The sequence below is a fragment of the Penicillium daleae genome, assembly GCF_028827525.1.
Source record: "Penicillium daleae strain IBT 16125 chromosome Unknown utg000005l_segment0_segment0, whole genome shotgun sequence".
Taxonomy (NCBI): Eukaryota; Fungi; Ascomycota; class Eurotiomycetes; order Eurotiales; family Aspergillaceae; genus Penicillium; species Penicillium daleae.
This window is the reverse complement of record NW_026623153.1, coordinates 4,508,153-4,529,642: the sequence shown is the minus strand read 5'-3', so window position 1 is coordinate 4,529,642 and position 21,490 is coordinate 4,508,153. Positions and strand designations below refer to the sequence as shown.

At 49.4% G+C, this 21,490-nt stretch overlaps 7 protein-coding genes across 7 annotated transcripts; 4 read left to right on the top strand and 3 right to left on the bottom strand.

Annotated features, from left to right (window-relative positions):
* Positions 1 to 58: 58 nt before the first annotated feature.
* Positions 59 to 995, top strand: N7458_005797 (EF-hand domain-containing protein; the record flags this gene model as incomplete). Its single annotated transcript, XM_056909179.1, has 4 exons — positions 59 to 69; positions 263 to 348; positions 443 to 738; positions 816 to 995. 4 exons carry the CDS (start codon positions 59 to 61, stop codon positions 993 to 995), a joined length of 573 nt encoding a protein of 190 aa, XP_056767797.1.
* Positions 996 to 7,190: 6,195 nt separating this feature from the next.
* On the top strand, positions 7,191 to 8,995 carry N7458_005796 (uncharacterized protein; the record flags this gene model as incomplete). Its single annotated transcript, XM_056909178.1, has 3 exons — positions 7,191 to 7,241; positions 7,564 to 8,506; positions 8,559 to 8,995. The coding sequence occupies 3 exons, from the start codon at positions 7,191 to 7,193 to the stop codon at positions 8,993 to 8,995; spliced, it is 1,431 nt and encodes a 476-aa protein (XP_056767796.1).
* A 364-nt stretch (positions 8,996 to 9,359) lies between these two features.
* Positions 9,360 to 11,189, bottom strand: N7458_005795 (uncharacterized protein; the record flags this gene model as incomplete). Its single annotated transcript, XM_056909177.1, has 1 exon — positions 9,360 to 11,189. One exon carries the CDS (start codon positions 11,187 to 11,189, stop codon positions 9,360 to 9,362), a length of 1,830 nt encoding a protein of 609 aa, XP_056767795.1.
* A 1,171-nt stretch (positions 11,190 to 12,360) lies between these two features.
* On the top strand, positions 12,361 to 12,934 carry N7458_005794 (uncharacterized protein; the record flags this gene model as incomplete). Its single annotated transcript, XM_056909176.1, has 2 exons — positions 12,361 to 12,367; positions 12,399 to 12,934. The coding sequence occupies 2 exons, from the start codon at positions 12,361 to 12,363 to the stop codon at positions 12,932 to 12,934; spliced, it is 543 nt and encodes a 180-aa protein (XP_056767794.1).
* A 999-nt stretch (positions 12,935 to 13,933) lies between these two features.
* On the bottom strand, positions 13,934 to 16,979 carry N7458_005793 (putative kinesin family protein (KinA); the record flags this gene model as incomplete). Its single annotated transcript, XM_056909175.1, has 5 exons — positions 13,934 to 14,168; positions 14,233 to 16,658; positions 16,727 to 16,821; positions 16,898 to 16,923; positions 16,975 to 16,979. 5 exons carry the CDS (start codon positions 16,977 to 16,979, stop codon positions 13,934 to 13,936), a joined length of 2,787 nt encoding a protein of 928 aa, XP_056767793.1.
* Positions 16,980 to 17,772: 793 nt separating this feature from the next.
* On the bottom strand, positions 17,773 to 18,582 carry ubc2 (E2 ubiquitin-conjugating protein RAD6; the record flags this gene model as incomplete). Its single annotated transcript, XM_056909174.1, has 4 exons — positions 17,773 to 17,896; positions 17,970 to 18,194; positions 18,265 to 18,329; positions 18,541 to 18,582. The coding sequence occupies 4 exons, from the start codon at positions 18,580 to 18,582 to the stop codon at positions 17,773 to 17,775; spliced, it is 456 nt and encodes a 151-aa protein (XP_056767792.1).
* A 1,018-nt stretch (positions 18,583 to 19,600) lies between these two features.
* N7458_005791 (thiolase family protein) lies at positions 19,601 to 21,060 on the top strand (the record flags this gene model as incomplete). The annotated part of the gene is made up of 3 exons (XM_056909173.1): positions 19,601 to 19,753; positions 19,834 to 20,778; positions 20,860 to 21,060. 3 exons carry the CDS (start codon positions 19,601 to 19,603, stop codon positions 21,058 to 21,060), a joined length of 1,299 nt encoding a protein of 432 aa, XP_056767791.1.
* Positions 21,061 to 21,490: the final 430 nt, after the last annotated feature.

Genomic DNA, 21,490 nt, shown 5'->3' with positions numbered 1-21,490 from the left:
TTCGACCGTGCATGCGCTTTCGACCCTCTGTGCCAGTTTCGGTTTTGGGTGTTTGATCATGGGCAAGTCGTAAGTCCGACCTGTCCCCCGTTACCCCTCACTCACCCTACGCCGCGTCGCAAGAACTCGGGCGGAAGCGACTGGGATTCGGAGATGTCTCTTCTGATGTTTAACGGCGATGCCATCGTGACCGGGCCTTTCGCCTGGCACTGTGGAGAATTGTTGACCTTGGCGAGCATGAATGCTGACTCGAGATTCACAGACAGTCGAAGCTTTCGCCCTCGCAGCTTGACGAGCTGCAGAAAGCAACCCACTTTGACAAGAAGGAGCTCCAGCAATGGTATAAGGGTACGTGGTCGATCCCCTGGAATGCGCAGACTGGCATGATATCAAGCGATCCCTCTGCAGTGAACAATACTGACTGTGTGCTCTCTGTATGCAGGATTTCTCAAGGACTGCCCGTCGGGCACCTTGACCAAGGAGGAGTTTCAGAAAATCTACCGACAATTCTTCCCCTTCGGCGACCCCTCATCCTTCGCCAACTATGTGTTCCGGGTATTCGATTCGGATAACAGCGGCATGATTGATTTTAAGGAATTCATCTGTGCCCTGTCGGTCACCTCGCGCGGCAAGATGGAGGACAAGCTGGACTGGGCGTTCCAATTGTACGATATCGATGGGGATGGCAAGATCACTTACGACGAGATGCTGGCCATTGTCGAGGCGATTTACAAAATGGTACGTCCCGGGTTCAGGGTGCCCTTGGGCTCGCTGCCTCCGTTGGTGTCTGGAAGATTACTGACATTGTGCAATAGGTGGGATCGATGGTGAAGCTTCCAGAGGACGAAGATACGCCGGAGAAGCGAGTGCGCAAGATCTTCCGGATGATGGACAAGGATGAGAATGGCAGCTTGGATATCGAAGAGTTCAAGGAAGGCAGCAAGCGGGACGAGACCATTGTCAGCGCCCTTTCACTGTACGACGGGTTGGTATAGTGTGCAAGGATCGCTTTTGAAGAGAGGGCGAATACGGCGCAAATGTGATTCCGCTTTTTATGTTGACGCTTGCATTTATCTTTTTTTTCTCATTTCTCTTACTGGGAGGTTTAGGGGGCCTTTCTTTTCCTGATCTCGCATATCCCTTGTTTTTCTCTTCTCGTCCTGGTTTTCTGATGTTCCCCGTCATATCATCATCTCCCTCGCCGTCCCTGTACATGAACCAAGTATTGGATCTTCAGAATACCCCGGAATACTCCAGTCATTGTAGGATCAGCAATCAGTTGACGTCTCTGGTGGAGTATTCTTTCCTGTATCTATCTCTCTCTCATAATCTGAGATTCAAAATGTACAACTCTATTGACTTCAAATCACGAAGTCGACATCAAAAGCCAACCGGGTTCCAGCTCACACGTACCCAAAAAAAGTTCACACGGACCCAAAAAATTTCTGACTAATTTTGGGTACCCATGAGGTACCCGACCTCACACGTACCCAAACTATTTTGGGTCCTGATGAGCTCTTATACTTACTTTTATGCATATGATTAATAATTATGTAGGGGTTCAACTTTAGTTGAACCCCTACCTCACTAAAATATACTATCACTCTATACATCTCTTTACAACTCTATATAGAAGATTATACTATACTCTTAAAGACTCTATCTATTTTTTATTCATAATAATATAAAAGAGGTAGTCTTTCTTCTAGTAAATTACACGTGTTGAAAGAAAAATATAGTTTGTTTGGGGTCATGAATCAAAAGTGTCAACAAAGAAATGAGAGATATATCTTCAACACAAACACAACACCATTTTCTTCTTCTTCTTCCCTCACCACCCACTTTGTTTACCAAAGGTCAGAACACCTGTTTACTCTACTCCCTGACGCGTTTCTCCATATGTTTTGCATATGCTGAACACTTCCAGCTCATCAACATGTCGAATCTTGGACTCTTCCCTGGCCTGGGTCCAACCCGGGCTGAATTTGACAACACCACAGTCTTAAACGCGACCAACCCCGACCCTCTCCTGGGATATGCACATGGTATGTTTCCCAGATGCATATGCTGTTGATATGTTGACCATATGTAGGGCCCATTCCAGACAACAATCGTGGCTGGAAGCCAGCTGCGTATACGGCAGCTCTAGCTGCAGGCGCACGCCACTACGACATCAAGGCAGCTGATATCGCGGCGACCCCGCCTCCAAATCCGGCCGAGGTTCTCAACAAAGAGAACATAGGAGTGTACGTGGTGTCTGAATATACTGAGGGCATGGTTATCGTATGCTGACACTGAGAGGAACAGCTGTGATATTGTCGTCAACCCTCCGTCCCAAATGTGCGGTCTAGTCTTCTCAGAGGGACCTGCTCTGCGTCGACACATCCGCAATGAACATTCCGGAGCTGGCAAGTGTCTATTCGTTGGATATGTTGAACATATGCTAACAATATGACTACGATATAGTCGTCAACCCCAGCCGGCGAGCAAAGACCCAGCTGGAGATTATTGCGGGCCAAAACGCCATCAAGCGTTGGGTCCTGCAGGGTGGCTGGCGGGATGCTAGCTACCTCCATGAGCCTGGACGCGGCCCTGACAATGGATGGATTGGACACTGGGCCTCCGCTCTGGAGCGAATTGCGTAAGTACTCTGGGTACTCTACGTTTTGCACAAGATTGATATACTTGTTACATATGACTCTCATATGTTTAGCGTATGCTAACAATCCGTATAGAGCTACCGATGCACAGTTTGCCGCACAATACGGCACTCGTTTCCACCGCTGGCAGGCCCCAGCAACCCCGAGTTCTGGTCATCGCAGCCGCCGGGTAAGTCCCCTTTTTTTAAGAAATGATATGTTAAGCATATGCTAATAGTATGTAGCGTGGACCTGGCGTCCCTGGGAATCCTATTCCCTTCGCGGGTTTTGGCCCCACTGCCGGTAATGGAGACAATAGTGATGGAGGAGGTGGCCCACCTGCTCCCCATATGCAAGACTCGGAGGAGGAGGAGGAGGTAGAGGAGGAGGAGGTAGAGGAGGAGGAGGTAGAGGAGGAGGAGGTAGAGGAGGAGGAGGTAGAGGAGGAGGAGGAGGAGGAGGAGGAGGAGGAGGAGGAGGAGGAGGAGGAGGAGGAGGAGGAGGTAGAGGTAGAGGTAGAGGTAGAGGACTCATCCTCTGATGCTTTTGAGTCCCTTTAGTTAGGCGTAGGTCTCTTTGTATGAATTTTCTGTTATTTGTCTATACGGAACATATGTTAAACTTATGCTCAAAGTAAATTCAAGATATTCTTAACTTATACCAAAGATTCGCCTGACTCTATACTCCGTAATAATTCCTCCTTCTTCCTTCGAAGGGCTAAGATCCTTTGCTTTCTCTCAAGTTCCGCAACTTCTTGCTGTAGCCGTGCCTCTTCATCATCGAATCCCTGAGTATAGCCTAACTGCTGAGAAATACTATCATGCGGCGCTATTCTAGACGATCCGTCAAGAACTGAACTACCCTGAGGGGTAGATAGCGGTGCAGATATAGATTGACCATATACTGAGCTTATGTCAGTTATCTCTGAAGTAGATATCGAAACTATGTCCGAAATATCTGGAAGCCCAGGTGGTTGCATCGTCGGGTTAAGGTCATCGTAAGGATTGATCACGTTCCAGGGCTGGTATGGTTTATTGATACGACGGTTGGCAGATTTTTTGTAGCGCTTGTCTGATATAAGGTTAGTATATGTGTAACATATGTTGAACATATGGAACAAACCCTTCTTGCGAACTTGTTTGGCAATACGATACACAGGGTTTTGAGATCGCCAAGTTGGGAAGAGACCTAGCTCTTCTGCAAGTTTATTCTTTTGGATCATCTCTTGTACATGTTTTTTGCATCTGTAATAAAGAGATTAGTAATATGCTCTATACATGATAAATCGGGTAATATACCGGAGAATTGCTGTTAACAAAGCTTGCTTTCGGCCTACTGCCTCGTTATCGTGAAAGTGACTACTTTCACTAATTCCAGTATGATGTGATGCATTCGTCCACCATTCAATAGGAATCTTAGATGCCTCTGGGGTTATTCCAGCAAGAATCCAATCAACCTTCTTATTCTGAAACCATTTTTCGGTCTCTGGCCACTTTTCTGCAACTTCATCCATAATTCGAATAACCTCTGCCTTTGAATTTGCATTCCAGATCATATCAATAGACGTAGTAGCTTCGTGACCAGGAAACCTTTTCCGAAAGGCTCGCTTAACGTGCGTTTGGCATAGGATCAATATATTTTGCAGATGTTCTGACCATGTCCAACGAGGATCTAGGCCAGCAAGATAATCTCCAAGCCCTAAATGAAAATAGAAAGTGAGTATAATTCAGGCATATGTTAAGCATATGGGAAGCGTACCAGGTGCTTGCTTCTTACACATGTCAACAGTAACCGTCCGAATTCCCTCACAAGAATCATCCCTTCCAAGCTGATACGCCCATCTAATTGGTTTTCGTCCAACATCCCCAAGAATCTTGAAGATTTTCTCAAAAAGAACCCGATAAGCTACTCGAGTTTCGAGATTCATGAAAGCATAGACATAGGTATTTAACCCTGAGAGTCAGCATATGGTTAGCATATGTTTAGCATATATAGAACACCAGAAAATCTTACTCTTTACCTGTTCATTCCACCCTGAAATTGTGAAAAGCTTGGTTGCTCCCTGAACCATCTTGAAAGCAAGATCCATTTCCAGATGTCGTACACTCTGAAAAAGCTTAGCTTGTTCGTATGTGCAGCATATGATCAGATAATGCTCCCGATTCTCGTCAAAGAAATAGACTTCACGAATCCATTGATCATCCACGTGTTTAGTTAGATCAAACTGGTATTCACGCCATACCCCAGCAAGATTCGTCCCTTCTGGATAATATAGTAGTCTCTGCTTATGAATCAAAGCAGTTACTCTATCCTCAATGTGTAAGCTCTTGTGGATATATCGAAGCGCAGAATCACCATGTTGACGTATAATCTTCGCAAAAGTAGGTGAGACCATCAATTTACGTGCAGTTAATCCTAGGATATCCTGCGTGTTGATTGCGTCAATGATTTCTTGACCAATATCATGTGGTAGCTTTGTAGGCGGTGGCGGCGCATGTGAATGAGATCCTCGACAAACGAGAAGGAAAAAAGGAAAACGATCCCATACGCAGGGGATATAAAGGTCAATCTTCACAGAGCAAACACTATATATCAGCTGACCAACACCATCTGCATGAATTGAGTCTAGGACAGGGTTAGCATATGTTCAGCATATCCAGAGCATATCTAGTGTAAAACATACCACAGTGGCGACGTCTAGCTGAACGATGCTCCACGAAGTAACAGTTCTTGGTTCCATATCCAGTATCTCGTAAGCCATCCTTATCGCAAAGAAGCTTTAGAAACGCGGTGTCTATCCTTGCAGCACTTCGTGGAACGTGCTGACAGTAGTGCCAACGCTGGGATCCGACCTGCGCGTTCGGACACCCAATAAAGGTGAACTACTTATAGTTAACAAATATTTAGTACATGATAATAATATGCACTTACTCCATCTCGAAGCCACACTGTTGGCTTTTGACCTCTGCATGTCCGCTCACTAGGTGCATAAATACATGGCCCTTCTATATCCCACGTCTTGAGAAATCCGAAGTAAAATCTATCTTAAGCGTAAGCTTAATAGAGGTTAAAGCTAGGGAGGGATATATCTTACTCTCTAGTTCGCTCCTGGATTTCCTGCGCAATAGTGTGATACACAGGCTTTGCAGCAAGAGCCTGAAGTTCGCGGAAAAGTGTTGGTTTAACACGGTTATAGCTTTCAGACGGGGTAATAAGATCAGGATGAGCTTGGTGGCAATGTTGAATCCCTGTACATTGAAAGGATCGATGCCATGATCTTGATTCTTTGTCTTTAGAGTCTTTCTGGAGGAGTTTCGTGAAGATTTTCTTGGCCGATTTGAGTTGTTTAATCGAGAATTGAACCTAGGATAATTAGTTATCATATATGCTAAGCATATGCTAGACATATGCTAGGATTATATCGAACATACCGACGACATAAGCTGTGAAGTAGCTTGGTTGACAGCAGTAACGGTGTCTTCCACATTTTCAAGTGGATTTTTGGAGGCATGAATGATATGTAAAATACCATTCTTGTCTGTATCAGGATACTCTGGGAGGATAAGGTGCTCCTGAACTTCGTAGGCGATCACAGCATCTCTAGAGCTAATGCTTACTTGGGTCCCGTCTGTTTCTATACCTGTTTGGTTTCGTTCCGTAAAAGGTGTAGAACATAGAGAGCTAGTATTTTCCTCATTATCCTCACAAGAATCGACATCAGATAACTCATATGTATTAGTGCAATCTTGGTACACTGAAGTTTCAGAGGCCGATCGTTGTCGCTGATATAAAATATAAGATTTATGTATGCTCTTATTTATAAAACGATCACTCACAGATGGAAGATTATAAAGAATTTGATTAATCTCTAATGCAGTACTAGTAGTAGATTGCGTAGAGATAAATATGTCAGAATCGGAATCCTCGAATAGCGATGGCGAGAGTAAAGACGCCGACATCTTGTGGAATTCGATACTTGGTAACAATCTTGAAAAGGGGTAAAATAAGGTGTTTAAAAAATTTTCTGCATTAAAAAATATTATATAATCTAGAGGTTTGGGTACGTGCGAGGTCGGGTACCTCATGGGTACCCAAAATTAGTCAGAATTTTTTGGGTCCGTGTGAACTTTTTTGGGTACGCGTGAGCTGGGTGCCCAAAGCCAACGATGCAGCACGCACATGACTCGGTCTCGTGACCAGTTCTGCAGCCTCTTTTCGGCCGCATGCCACGAGTTGTTTCCCATTTGACGACTCGATAATCATCTTGGATCTTGTTACCTGCTTTATATTGCGCTTCTTACGGTCCATTGTGGGCTTGAATGGTTTGATGGCTCTACGTTCATCTCCCGGATGACCTTCTCAGCCGGTGTAGGCATTCCAGCGCGAGACCCACCAATCACTGCTGTTTCTCAGTGAGTCGATGGATCTTCATCGCTTCTAAGAATAAGTCCTCCGAGCGTGGAAGTCTATCTTCGTCCCTTCGCCCCTTCGCCCCTTTCCTCTCAATGCCGACTCTTCCGATTCTGGGGTCCCCTTCATGCCTTGACCAGCATGGTCCCAGCGCCCCGTCGCTGTCTGCGATGCGCCCGATCATCCGTTCAGGTGGGTTCGCGCACTCTTGTCCTCTCGTTTTCTTCCCCCTCTCTTGAGCCGCTTCTCAAAAAGGCATGTCCATAGCCCCCCAATCTGCAAGCCGCCATGAGGACGCTACAGATTCCCGATCCATCCAGTTGGACCCCTAAACCCACTAAGGCCGCGGGCACTTTCTCTTTGACAGGTGGGCCCTGTCCTGGACCCTGGCCATCGCCACACTATGTGTGGGGGAAGCCTCCTGGGCGGTGGCACTCAAGTCTTATTCTCATGCCACAATTCTGCCTCTTTCGACTCGCCATTTCAGCGCATGAAGCTTGTCTGACTTTTGTAGTGTGACGGGAAATCCCCTTGTCTACGGTGCCATAACGCTCGTCTTCCCTGTCGATTTGAGGATAACCCGCCCGAGACCCGAGAAGCATGCTCCGACCTACCTTACCGATCGGAGTCAACTTCAGCCTCCCCAGCATCGCCGGCGTCTCACCAAGCACGATCATCGAGCCAGGAGCTATTATGGATCTCCCGCGAAGGCCGAAGTGACGCGCGCTACTTGACCTACTCACCCAGCAACGAAAATGTAACTCCCTCGCTTGTCGCCAAGGCTGCTGCTGCGGGGCAGATTCAATTATACATCAACTTTGTGCTCGACGCGTATCCGTGCTACTTCAAAGCTACTGAGACCCGAGTACCTGTCAATTGGGTGGAATATGTCGCCTCGAGAGAGAGCGGCGACACGCCATTCGACCTGGCCGTCCGCAGCTTAACCACCATGTATGCTGGCAGTCGACATAATGACCCTTCCTACTCCGACGCAGGTCGAGAATTTTATATCCGTGCGATGCGCGGCCTTTCGAAACTGTTAAACGATGAGACCAAGGCAAAATCGGACGAAGCATTAGCTACCGCCATAAGTCTCGCGGTCTATGAGATGCACTGTTCCACCACATCGGATGGATGGATCCATCATGCTGCAGGTATCCGAGCATTGATGCGGCTTCGAGGGCCCAGGACACACTACAACGGGTTTGGCTGCGCATTGTACATTGCATATCGCAATACTCTCGTCACTTCCGCGCTAGTCACTGGCGAGGATTGTTTCTTGGAGGAACCCGAGTGGCAGGCTCTCAACGAGCATATTGCCGCAGAAAATGCAAAGCAACCAGATTCATCTGTCTATACGGATATCACCGAGCGCGCATTCCGCGAAGTCGTCAAGCTTCCGGGATTTGTGAGGCGAATGCGTGAAATTCAAGGTCTGCCCCTAAACGTGCAGAAACGTGAGCGCCCTACACTTCTGCGGGAGATCCTCGCCACGCGCGCCTCTGCGAGGCATTCATACTGAGTTCAGCATGACCGCCTCAACTCTTCGGGCGGGCCGTGAACCGAAGACCGGTTTCATCGGGCCCATCCCACACCATTTCTTCGACGGATTCTCAGCCCTGACGATGCAAGGTATTCGGTCGAGTATCCTCCTTCTCAACTACATCATCATTCTCCTTGATCCATCACAGCGGCCAGACGCAGAAGCCGAGAACCGGATCATCGCAGATCGAATGCGAGCTGCGAGGTGTCCTCAGTCTGCCGAGAGCCACGACGGGTCTACTTCTCCTCTAACACCCCCAGGGTCACCGGGACGTCCTCATTTGATGATCGAGTCCCGAGTGACTCCTGAAACACGCCAACCTCCAACTACCGACTGGATGGATCGCATCGCCACGACCATGGGGATGGAAGGTGTGCGAATTAGTCTCGTCGATGACGGTTAGAGGTAAGGCCGTGTTGCGGAAGATCTTCCTTTGTATACCTGGAACGGCGATTCCCGCTACTCTACTACAGATGGGACTGTTATTGATGTTCGTGATTTTCTTGCCCTGGGAACACGTTACGGGGCGCGTCCTGTACATTCAGATCATAGCTTGGGCACTCCGTATATTAAACTCATGAACAAACAACGCGCTTTCGCACTCAATGTCGAAAGAAAGAAACAGCCAAGCCAGCTTGGTTGCGGAAATGTTCACAACAGTCATCACCAGTATTCGATCAACAGATCGACGAACAAGGATCCCCATCTCAGACCATATCTGGATTCCTCTTTCACTTTCCAAATCATAACCTCGTCTTATTATCCCATCATTCATCATTTTCCAATATGCCATGACCCGGCCAGCCAGGTCTCGGATACCGATGTTCCTGATCCAATCCACAAGATTCCAAAAACTCGTCAAAGTTCAAATTCCCCATGCTCAAATTAACATGACCCTCATGGGCATCGCGCCCTTTGATACGGCCATAAAGAAGCCCTTTGGTAGAAGGATCTTCCACGTCTCTCAGCAGATCAGTCGCCCGTTCATCATCCTGTTGCCAAATATAATGGTCCGTGTCGACCATGAGGATAGTCTGATCGACGCCAGATTGCTCATCGATGAAGAAGATTGGCATCTGACAAGAGGTGCACCGTCGCATTTCCCAGAAGATTCTCCAAATATCGTCGACACTTCCGTCGGGTGCGTTTTGATTGCCGTCTTCCCAGGGTACGAAGCAACACGCCTTTTCACCGTCGAGTTGTGGATTATCCTTGAGCAACTCTCTCTTCAACGCAAGAATTTGATCTTTCGAGAGCTTGTTGGTCAAGTAGAAGACGGCAATTGATATTAACCCTTCCCAATTCACCGGCTCCCACAAGGGAGGATTGTAATAAAAAGGTTCATCAGGTCCAACCAAAAACTCCACTTGACTCGACTCCAGCAAAGTCCCCTTTTTAAAATCCTCCTGCAGTTGTGCAATCTTGCCAAGGCGACCATTCGAGTGGTTTAACTTGGTCTGTACCATCTGGTCGAGAGTGGTGCGGGCCACCAGGACAAACCCATCGTTGCCATGGTATATTGACCCAAACTGGGCATCTCCAAGATCAAAGGGCAGGCGAGAAAGCTTAATGGGTGCGAGCAGGTAATTCAAAGGACAGATGACACGATCATGCGTTTCTTTCCAGTGATACTCCAAGTCGCGTCGCGTCGCACGACACTTCTGCTCCCAGGGAATCAATTGAACTGTGATCTCCGTGGGTTTCTCTTCTCGCTTCCTCTTCAGAGGACTTCTGGTCCTTCGCTCCAAGCCTCTGTAGACCTCTCTCTGTATAGTTGACTGCATCAACTCTCTATCTTCTTCCGTTGTGGGAAAAGTGAGGAAGATGACAAGATTCTCTGGCTGAATTCCCGGGGTAACCAGATCAAGATGGCTCCGATGATCCAGACGTGAGACGATGCTAGCGATTAGCTCGGCTGGTAGGGGAGTGGAGTCTAATAGTGCGGCTTTCGTCTCGCGTTCGAACTCCTCGCGTCCCGTAATCATCGCCGTGTCAGGGGTCAAGACTGCATAATCGGGATCATGAAGCTCGAGGCCATAGTCGCATAATCGAGTCGTGATATCGATGCTATTGCCCCCGAGAAATGTATAAGAAAGCTCAAATGTCTCAAGTAGACTAGAAATAGCCGCTGCGTCTGTTCCTTGGATCGTATGTCGCTTCGCAATAACATGAATGTGCTCGCTTGTTTCGCTTTCAGCATGGCCGCTCCGCGTTCTCGACATCCTCGAGGGCGATCGAATGCCCACCATCACCACCGAGAGTATCGAACTCTCTCCCGGCCTTGGATCGGATTTTAGTTGGCGTTTGGTCAGTCTATCTGCGACAAGAAAGCCAGATCTGCTATCTCGATGCGCCAGAACCGCCAAGCCATAAATATTGGCCTTGCTATCCCATCGTCCTTTATTTTCGTAGAATGGCTGCGGCAAACCAACTTTGGGAGGATGCCATATTTGCACCCGAGGTTGAGTTCCGACTGAATCTTGCAAAGTTTGAACGAGAAGTTCTTCATCGGAAGGATCCAGCAAGGCCAGCGAGGCAACCAGCAACGATTCCCTTTCCCTTTTCTCTGGTAGAGTTTTGTTAGCCATCCCGCCCATCTAGAGGGGGTGGCTCTGTTCTTCGTATTTTATCCTAAAACCCAAGAAAATAAGGCAATCAGGATGTGATTCCAACATGGCTGAAAGAAAATGTGGCATTGCTTGGCCCCCACGGAGTAATACGAGAGCGATGCGCCAATCTTTTCAGCCGCACGCAGAGCCGCAACGTTGGCCGATGACGTTGGCGGGGGCTCGGGGTGCCCGACGCGAACGATAAAGCTTGAAATTCGCACCAAGGCTGGTCAAAATGGTAGTGGCTGCTCTACCGAAATATAAAGCGTTCTGAGCTCAAGGGTCATACTAGTATATAGGGCTAGTCGCATGATACAGCCCGTCTGGCTATACGTGTCTACATGTGTCACGGTGGCTTACCCCTGTCCTTACCCTACTATACTCAACCCGAGTCTGGGCTCTCACAATCAATTAATCAGAAAGTAGTCAATAAGTTTAATCAAGAAATAGAGTATTTGTGAGCTCTCTGAAAAGCTCTCTAGAAAGACATCTAAAAAGAAATATCAAGAGGATATAACGATGATAGTATACTATAGACTAAGTGTTAAAGTTCGTAAGGCTAACTCCATAAGCTTTGCTACGCTCCGTTGTAAAAAATGGTGTAAAAAGAACAACGAAAACATGAAATTCTATCCTCGTTAAGACCCCTCCGGTCTTATGTTTAGTTTGACCCCCTTGAGCTATAATCCGTATTTGATCAAGTGCTTTTCCATCTTATCACAACGTTGAGCTCATTACCTTCCACTGCAGCTTTACTAGTCACTCTACGTCGCAGTGTGAGTGAGGGGCTATCCAAATTTCCTTGACTTCATCGTAGTATACTTGCGTATATGACGAATAATATTCATTATTTACTTAAAAGGTTTCCCCACGAAGTAAGGCGGGTATCTCTGGGAAATGGGTTGATGATAAATCAAGATATAATAATATCCGAGAACATCTGAGATTGAATGAGCATTTCCCACCATCGGCTAACCTATTTGCCTAACATCTCGCGTCTCTTGATTAACCTGACCCTCTCTACTTCAAGCCCCCGCCGGATCATTCTCATCATGCGCCGAGGAGTGAAGATTACGTATTTCATGCTCGAGCCGCTTCTTGTCTGACTTGAGAACAAACTCGATGTAAAAGCATCATTATCGTCTAAAGAGTTGTCAAGATGGTTGGTACTTGCTCAATCTCTTCGCTTCCTACAAGACACCATTAAGAATGATCCATGGCTGCCGGCCCGCGGCCAATGGGTACAAAAGCTGATTGATCTTAATATTCGCCTGTGCGAGATTGTCCAACGCGAGGCGTATCTGGTCAAACAATGCGCTGAATCAGAGGATCTGCTGAAGGATACTAAGAAGTCACAGCAGCAGCTGGACGAGTGGCATGCGGAGATGGAAGCTCTTAACCAGGACTACTGGAGCGTTGAACGGATGCTCTATGCTAATTATGCACTCTGTCCCACTGGACCTTTGTGGCGAGCATATCTCGCCGCTCGAAAAGTACCGCAATGGCACCTTTTTGCCTGGTTGAACGAAGATTGTGTGAGAAGAGGCGGTTGCTGCGGTCGAGCTTGTGGCTGTTGTAAGAAGCCACGAAGCTCCCTCCAGTCCAAGGGCGACGGACATTGTACGAGAATGTGTGGTTGCTGCATGGAGTCTCGAGGATTTTCGTTGAATGAGGAGCAGCAGAAGCTGTGTCAGCCCACTGTAAATGTGATGTGTGAGAGGAGAGACATGTGATTGATGAATACAGTAGGTGTATGATGGAGGCTTATACGTATGGCGTGGTTGTTTCTGGAAAACTCATGTCTGAAACTGTCACGCACAATTAAGAGATGATGTCTCAGAGCTTTATTCCATATAATCAAAGGTTTAGCTGTTTGCTGGGGAGGCTTAGTCCAACGAGTTGACCCAAAGTAACGATGACGAGCCACAAGAGCCTAGCAAACAGTCTCACGCAATCTTTGCTGGAAATTCATTGGCAGCCCATCTTACTAGCAGCTTGCTATTGAGTAAATGTGCTGTAAGAAATGTACTTTTAGAAATGGCTTTTCATTGTGAGGAATTCCGCTGTGTTGTCGGGTGCAATTTCTCTGGCCAAAAGCACTATACTCCCGGCTCTCATATTTTCTCGACTCTTTGCACAGGGATATCAAGTTCGCAGAATGAATCACCTGTCAGGAAATAGTATCTGTGAGAAAATACTAGCGGCACTGCCTTACTTTATTGAATGGTCTATGATTCTCAAGGTTGACGCGGATAGCCACAAAGTGCCGCAAACGAAAAACCTATACTCAGCCCACCAAAAAACGAGACTATCGTTAAGATGGATGGCTGTTCCGCTGCATTCTATCTGGGTTTGATGTACAAAGGGTATCAGAAAGATCCACAACCCTCCCCACTTCCCCCTGCAAGCAGGGCGCAATCTAATGTACTGGATGGAAAGAGGCAAAGAATGAACACGAGAAACAATCGACATAAACATCACAACACAGAGATAGGCCCGGGATGTCTCCTTATCTCAACGGGAGCATAGTCCAGGCAAAAAGCACAGCTGAAAAATAAACAAGAATGGAGACAGATGAGACTCGTGGGACGGCGTTACGAAGATATCAGGTTGGGCCGAAGGCCAGCGACAGGAGAACAAACTGAAAGAGGTCCGGCGTCCACGGCAGACAGCCGTCGAGTTTCAAGAGGAGCATCGCCACAGACGAGCATCCTTCGGAAGGGGTTGCGGGATCATTTACGGTCGAAGAACCAGCTCGAGCGCTTGCCCGATGCCTCCTGCAATTGCACGCCCGCGACGTTCGCATTCGCTGGCCCGTCCGACCCGCCCCCGCCACGTAGTGGCTTCGCGATGCGCGATCCGCCAAAGCTGAAACCCCCATTGCCATCCATGGCGGGGAGGCCTCGAGTGGAGCCCTGCTTCGCAGCCTCCAGGCGCTCCTTCACAGCGGTGAGTTGGGCCTCGAATCTAAACAATATCAGTCAATATCAATGAAGAACTACAAGCATGGAGGTTAGGGATATCATCATACCGGTGGTTGGCCTGGGTCAACTTCTCCTGGCTCTCCTGGAGCAAGCCCTCGAGACTGGCAATGCGGTCGTTTCGTGCAAGCAGCTTCCGCTCCGCAATAGCAACCTCCTTCTTGAACAGGCTGTTCTGTTCCACCAACTGGCGCTGGACGGAGGTCAACTGCTCCAAGTTGCGTTCCAAAAAGGCCATCTTCTTCTGTTGGGCGCGGCTGTTGGAGGAACGCAGGACATTGTTGTATTGCTCGCGTGCATCGTCCAGGGAGATCTCAAGTTCAACAACCCGCTCGCAACGGTTCTGGAGATCACGCATAAGGGACTTCTTCATGGCGTCAAATTCGGCAATCCGGTGCTCCAGATCGTCGGCTGCAGCGCGGTAGGTCGGGATTCCGGTCTTGTTGTCGGGTTGCGATTGTCGGATCTTGCTGAGCTCCTCGTTCTTCTGGGTAATCTGAGTCTGGAGCTGCTCGATAGCAGCGGTCTCAACCTCCTTTCGGCGGTCAAAGACTCTCTCCACGCGTTGGAGAACCTCATCAACTTCACCTTCACCCACATTACGGGTAAGCAGTTCCTCATAGTCCCGGAGCAGGTCGTCAAACTCTTTGACCAGCTCAGAGTAACGGCTGTCCTGCCCCACACCTGATTCGCCTCGGTCATTCATGGTAAGCTCGGCTTGGCGAATGACTCCTTGCGTTTCCAAAAGACCAGTTTGCAGCTCGAGCAGATCGTCCGGCGCGATTGTTCCGCCGGAAGCACTCACTTCGTGAAGAGATTTGACATGTGAGATCCAACCCTGCAACTTGCGCTCGTTTGTGGAGAACAAATCGTCGCCAAGATCAAAGCCAGCCATCATCTTGGCCATCTTCTCTGCCTTTTTCTTTTCCTTCTCATCCAGCGCCGCAGTGGTTTCCTTGGCTTTCATACGGACATCAAGGAGCTGCTGCTTCACCTCATCCAGCTCACCAGTCAATTCAGCGTTGGCTTCCCGCAAGCCATCCATGGTGATACCCGCCTCCTTGCTCTCATACGAGACCTTCTCCAACTGCATGCGAAGTTCATTGACCTCCGTACTCAGACGCTCGTTGTCTTTGACTGAGCTCCCCGCATTCTCCTTCAACGACTTCAGCTCCTCGCGAACATCACGAAGACTACGCTCGACATTGGCAATATGGGTTTCCTTCTCAGCGATTTGATCCTGCAATTCGTTCTCCCGGCGGAGGAACTCCTCACGCTCGTCTTTCTCCAGCACCAGGCTGGGTGTGCTGGACCGATCGCCCACACGAGAGTCGGGGCGGGGCGTTTCCGAGCGGGCAGTCTCCTGCAGACGAGATGGAGTGCCTGGTCGAGGCCCACGGGCTTCAGCCTTTGCAGCACTCACGATCTCATTGCCCCGAGCTGGAGTCCAGTGATCTTTAGAAACACTGTCTCCATTCCGCCACAAGTTCACTTCGCCCTCCAACGCGGATATATAGGTCTCGTAGCTGGTCACTTGCGTCTGGGCCTTGCGTAAAAGCTGCTTAAGCTCGGCAGGGCTGAGCTCGGCATTGACCTTGGCCTTGTTCTTAATGGCCTTGGCACGAACACCGAACCGTAGCGTGGAGACGGTTTCTGCGTCATTGTAGCTGCTGGGCGAACAGTTGATAATCAGAGTAGTGCGAGAGTTACCACCCAGGGACTCCTGCAGAATTCGAGTGAGCTTAGAATCACGATAAGGAACGTGACTCGATTTGCCATCGGTGAGGGCGTTGATGACCATGCCGAGCGCACTCAAACTCTTGTTGATCTTCTTCGCTTCCTCCAAAGTTTGACCACTCGCTCCCGTCTTGCCAACCTTCTCACTACCGGCCAAATCCACCAAGAAGAGCTGACCGCTCTTGGCAGATCCCGTTTCGACATTCTTCTGACTGACGGTGATGACAAAGATCGAGTGCGAACGGGATGACTCCTGATTCATGTTGGTTGCGGCCACAGCTCGAGCATTTCCACCCCGGCGCATGACTTCGTAGACCTCTTGCACACTGGAGACGTAGACCTCCAGCAATCCCTTGACGTAGACTCCACGGGACTTCTCCTCGTGGACGGGCAGGTTGTCGTTCTGCGGCACAAGCAAATCGCGAATTCGCTCCATGTAAATCTCCATGTAACTAACCCGCACGGTGTATTCAATATTGCTCGGACTCGTCAAGATACTGGCGAAGATTTGCTCGACAATACGGGGGATCACACCCTTTCCCACGTCGTCATCAATATCGGAACCCATCATAGTGTACGACTTTCCCGCACCGGTCTGGCCGTACGCAAACACCGTTCCATTGTAACCATTCAGAATATCGTCGACGGTTGGGCGAATCGAGAAGTCAAAAATGTCGTTTTGGGCAGTGTCCATAGGAAATACACGATCGAAGGTAAAGGAGCTGGCGCCCTCATTTGACTAGACCCTGCCCCGTTAGCCGACCCCGTAGCCCCGACTCCCCGCGCAACCTGGGACCTTGTGCTCACGTTGATGATACATGACTCCTCGCTCTCAAATTCGACGACTGGCTTGCCACCGGAGGCCAATTCAACCTTGTTCTGGGGGCGGAATCTGGCAACCACTGTATTGCGAGGTCAGGTCAGTTGAACTCTATCCCTCATCTATCGGGTTCTCCTCCATATTGTGCGTGCGCCTACCCTTGATGGTGTTGGACCCCGAGGACCTATTTCCTGAGTCAGTCATACCCTCAAGAGACCTTATCAAGGAGACTCACGCCATCTTTGCAGTTCACAGGCTCTCTTCTGGGGGCAAAACAGACCCCAAAGAGGGGCAGATAAATCCCGGGGGTCAAGAAGTGTTTCACGCTACCTGGAGGGACCAGGGTCAGGGGCCTGCACGTGTGCGTGTGCGCACGTCCAGGGAGAGGTATAAAGTAAATTTCTTGAATGAATGGAGAATCCAAGAGGACGAGCACGACGATTTTCAGACGAATAAGGAGTGAAACGGTTGGAGGTCGAGGTTCGGAGTGGATTTGTTGACACGGCCCCCCGTTTAGGACGTTTGGCCGACCGCCCGAAACTAAATTGACTGGGGACGTGCGGGACTGCGCGTAACCGCACGCACTAGTTCATGCGCGCTACGTCGATTCGATATAAGATCCTTGTCTTCCTGTTTTCTCAAGACTGGTTTCTATCTTGGAGGATCTTGGGATTCTCACATGAGCTAAGATTATAATAGAATCTTGATTTTGTCAGGATCATAGATCATAGGCTGATGCATTGAGGCTATGGACGGGAGTGGGAATGGGAACAGATGTCACAAGATGCACGAGAAGAGTCATTCAGGACATAACATTAGGGGGGGGAAGAAGCACAAAGGGTAAAAAGAACAATAGCACAAAAGGACAAAGGGACAGAAACAAGAACCATGCGCCTAAACCCCACGCTGTGCAGATCAACCAGCCCGAATTGGTGCCATCTCCATCGCCCCAGTCGTTTCATCGTTCCGTTGGATGAGCCGAGAGGGAGGGATGACTTGAGAGCCCAGTTGTGGTATCATGATTTTCCTTTTTTCAATCCTCCCAGCTTTTTTCCACAGTCTCTCGCACCCGCTTGATGTACTCCTTACGGTTGTCCTTGTACAGGTTCGATGCTTCCACGTTCGCTGGAGAGGAGGTGTTAGGGTCGTTGAGGAGACTAGAAAGCAACCACATCCAATGTCAGTATCTTATCCTCTGTAATATCAGATAGTATCCTCGCAGCCTCGTACCTCTGGATACTTGTCAGGATGGCAGCCACATCGTATGTGGGGCTCCAGCGGTTCTGGAGAATATCGAGACAGAGCTCGCCAGTCCCGTAGACATTGGGGTGGAACATCTGGCTGATGAACTTGACACCCGGTGGCTTGTTAGGGTACTGCTCTTCGAAGTTCATCACCAGGCGGAATGTGCCATCCTCGAAGGGAGTGTCGGCGGGGCCAATAATGACGGCATTCCTGTAGATTCATCAGCCAACTGCACCAATGACCCCGATAGCTAAGCTAAGGACGCTTTGTCTGCACATACCAAGTCATGACATTGTCGGCAACGGGGGATGCAGAAACACCCGCAGGCGGATCGGTTTGCATGCGCTGTAATCAAACAAGCTCGTGGTTAGTGGAGGGGCAAATAAGCTTCCGAAAGGACCTTTGAGGGTAGGGTAGGAAGAGAGGAAAGAGGTTTCCATTCTAGGATTTCGGGATGAAGGTCTTTATGTATAGGTATCTCATCCAAAACAGGAGAGTTTTCGAATGATTACCAACCACGAGACCCCCAATTTCCTTGTGTTGCCGCCGAACGTACCTTGAAGTCCCGCATCAAACGGCGGCGTGCAGAGGTCGACATGATGTTCTGGATGTGGATGAGGCGACGTAGATCAAGGTTGCTGGCAGAAGCTGGAGTCGGGACCGAGCAACCAGAAGAGAGCTGAAAGCAGTCGGAAAGAAGCTGGGAGATGTTGCTGCACGAGGCGACTGGCGATGACTGGAGAAGGCGGGAGGAGGGGACCCGGGCTAAATATCCTAATTGGGTCCGGACCACGTTCGGAGAAACTATCCCAATCAAGTATATTCGCGGAAAAGGTCCGAAGTAGTCGTTCAAGGTCCCTGGAGTGTTGGTTATAGCTATACTTTGGGTGGAGGCAGATCGTTTGATGCAAAAGAAGAATGTCAGAACTTTATTCTTGGCTGGAGATGAATAGCAAACCAATCCCACTTGGCGTTTTAATCTGATTGATGACCCGCGACTAGATTGTCAGCCCGTGAAATCGATAGTTTTGCCAAGATGATAATTGGGGTCGTTCTTTTCTCTCGGCATCGGGCATACAGCAGAATAGTTGGATTGGGGCACAATATTTACATCGTAAATATACTGGCCTCTTGACGCCGAGCGGTGTACTTCCTCCACATCCGTGCGTGCCCGCCGCGGGTGCATATGAGCTGTGGAATATATATTGGGCGGTTGGCTCGGAACTATACTGACGAACGGGCGGCAGTGTATTGCAGGAATCCTAATTCCAACCTTTGAGAAAAAAAGCTTCGTATAGATCGGATGCACTCTATGGATTATTCATTAGCTAACAGCATGGATCTTTTATCTTGCATTTGAAGTTAATTAGTCCCTAAGGTTGTTTCTATTCCGAATGGTTTGTCCTGTCGGAGACCCAATGATATCATGTGGATGAGACGGCTCAGCCTCGGCTCAGCGGTTACAGGCGGCTCGCCAGCGGGTAAAGAGGCGGCCATGGAATGCTGCTCATCTGCATGCCACTCTCTTCTTCCACTCTTTCCCCTTCTCTCCTTATCCTCTTTGATCATACATTCCCCAGCATTGACCGTCTCTTTCAACTTCACTTTTTCACACTATGATCAACGCCGCAGGGCTGTCTGCCCGCCTCCCTACGCGAGGCGCCATCCCCGCATTCCGCGCTCAGCGACACTTTAGCTCCGCCCGCCCGGCCTTGAAGGAGATTCAGGATGTCTATATTCTTAGCGCCTCGCGTACGCCGACTGCCAAGGTAAGATCCCACCGAGGAGAGAGGGCTTGCGACCGCGACCCTCATTGCTTCATCTACTAACCTCTGTCTGCTATCTCTAGTTCAACGGCTCCTTCGCCTCCGTCTCCGCTCCCGAGCTCGGTGCCGTCGCCATCAAGTCCGCTTTGAGCAAGACCAAGATCCCCGTGGAGAAGATCACCGATGTGTATATGGGAAATGTTCTGCAGGGATCGGTTGGCCAGGCTCCCGCCCGCCAGGCGTCCATTTTCGCTGGCCTGCCCTCCAGTGTCGAGTCCATGACTGTGAACAAGGTGTGCGCGTCCGGTCTGAAGGCCGTTGTATTGGCAGCCCAGAACATCCAACTGGGTCTGGCCGAGGCTCAGGTGGCGGGTGGTATGGAGAACATGACGCGAGTGCCTTACTACATGCCCCGCTCCAGCCAGCTGCCTCCCTTTGGTGAGATTAAGCTGGAGGATGGCCTGATCAAGGACGGCCTTTGGGATGTTTACAATCAGTTCCACATGGGCATCTGCGCCGAGCAGACGGCCAAGAAATACGAGATCTCGCGGAAGGACCAGGACGAGTATGCCATCCGCTCCTACCAGCGGGCCCAGCAGGCATGGAAGGAGAACAAGTTTGCCGACGAAATCGCCCCCGTGACCGTCAAGGGTAAGAAAGGCGAGACCATCATCGACCGTGATGAGGGCTATGAGAACCTGCGCATCGACAAGTTGACTACTCTGAAGCCTGCCTTCCTGCGCGACGGAACCGGCACGGTGACTGCCGGCAATGCCTCCACCATGAACGATGGTGCGTCCGCCCTGGTCTTGGGTAACAAGGCCCTGGCCCGGGAATTCGGCGCCGGTGGTCGCGCTCTGGCCCGTATTGTCTCCTCGGCTGATGCTGCTATTGACCCCGTTGACTTCCCCGTGGCTCCAGCCAAGGCCGTCCCTATCGCTTTGGAGCGTGCGGGTATCACCAAGGACCAGGTGGCCGTGTGGGAGTTCAACGAGGCCTTTGCCGCCGTGATCAAGGCTAACGAGAAGGTGAGAAAATATTGATCTCCTCCCTCTGATATCCCCGGATTTTCTAGACTTTGAAATCAGTGCTAACTCACGACTTATCAGATCCTCGGCCTGCAAGACGCCAAGGTCAACTTGCTCGGCGGTGCTATCTCCCTAGGCCATGCTCTGGGTAGCTCCGGCTCTCGTATCCTTGTCACCCTCCTGCACCAGCTCCAGCCTGGCGAGTACGGTGTGGCTGCCATCTGTAACGGTGGTGGTGCAGCAACTGCAATGGTTGTGCAGAAGCTGGATCGCGTGGACTAAAAGTCTTACGTTGGACGTAATCGTCAACATCTTCATGATACCCTCGCATCTTAACACTGTGTACAGTGTTTCCATCCCCCTTGTATATATTATGGCGAGCCTTTTGTGATCAATTTGAAGTATCTAGGCTCCAGGAAGAAACAAAATCATGATCTCTTAGATTTTTCACCCTTCCTATAGTTGGTAGCACCCTGGAGGAAATCTCAACATAGAGCTCCTAAATATCTGATAATCCTTTAGCTGCAGCACAAGAAGAATTGGAAACATCAGATAATAAATGGATGTAGACATGAAGATGTTACCTAATAGAAAAAGCTGCTCTAATGTCTACGGTTTGTTGATTGTTGGTTTAATGAAGGTTCACTGCAGCTGCAGGGATACTGTCGGAATTGCGCTAGTCCCGATCGGGAGGGTTCAACACACGGAACCA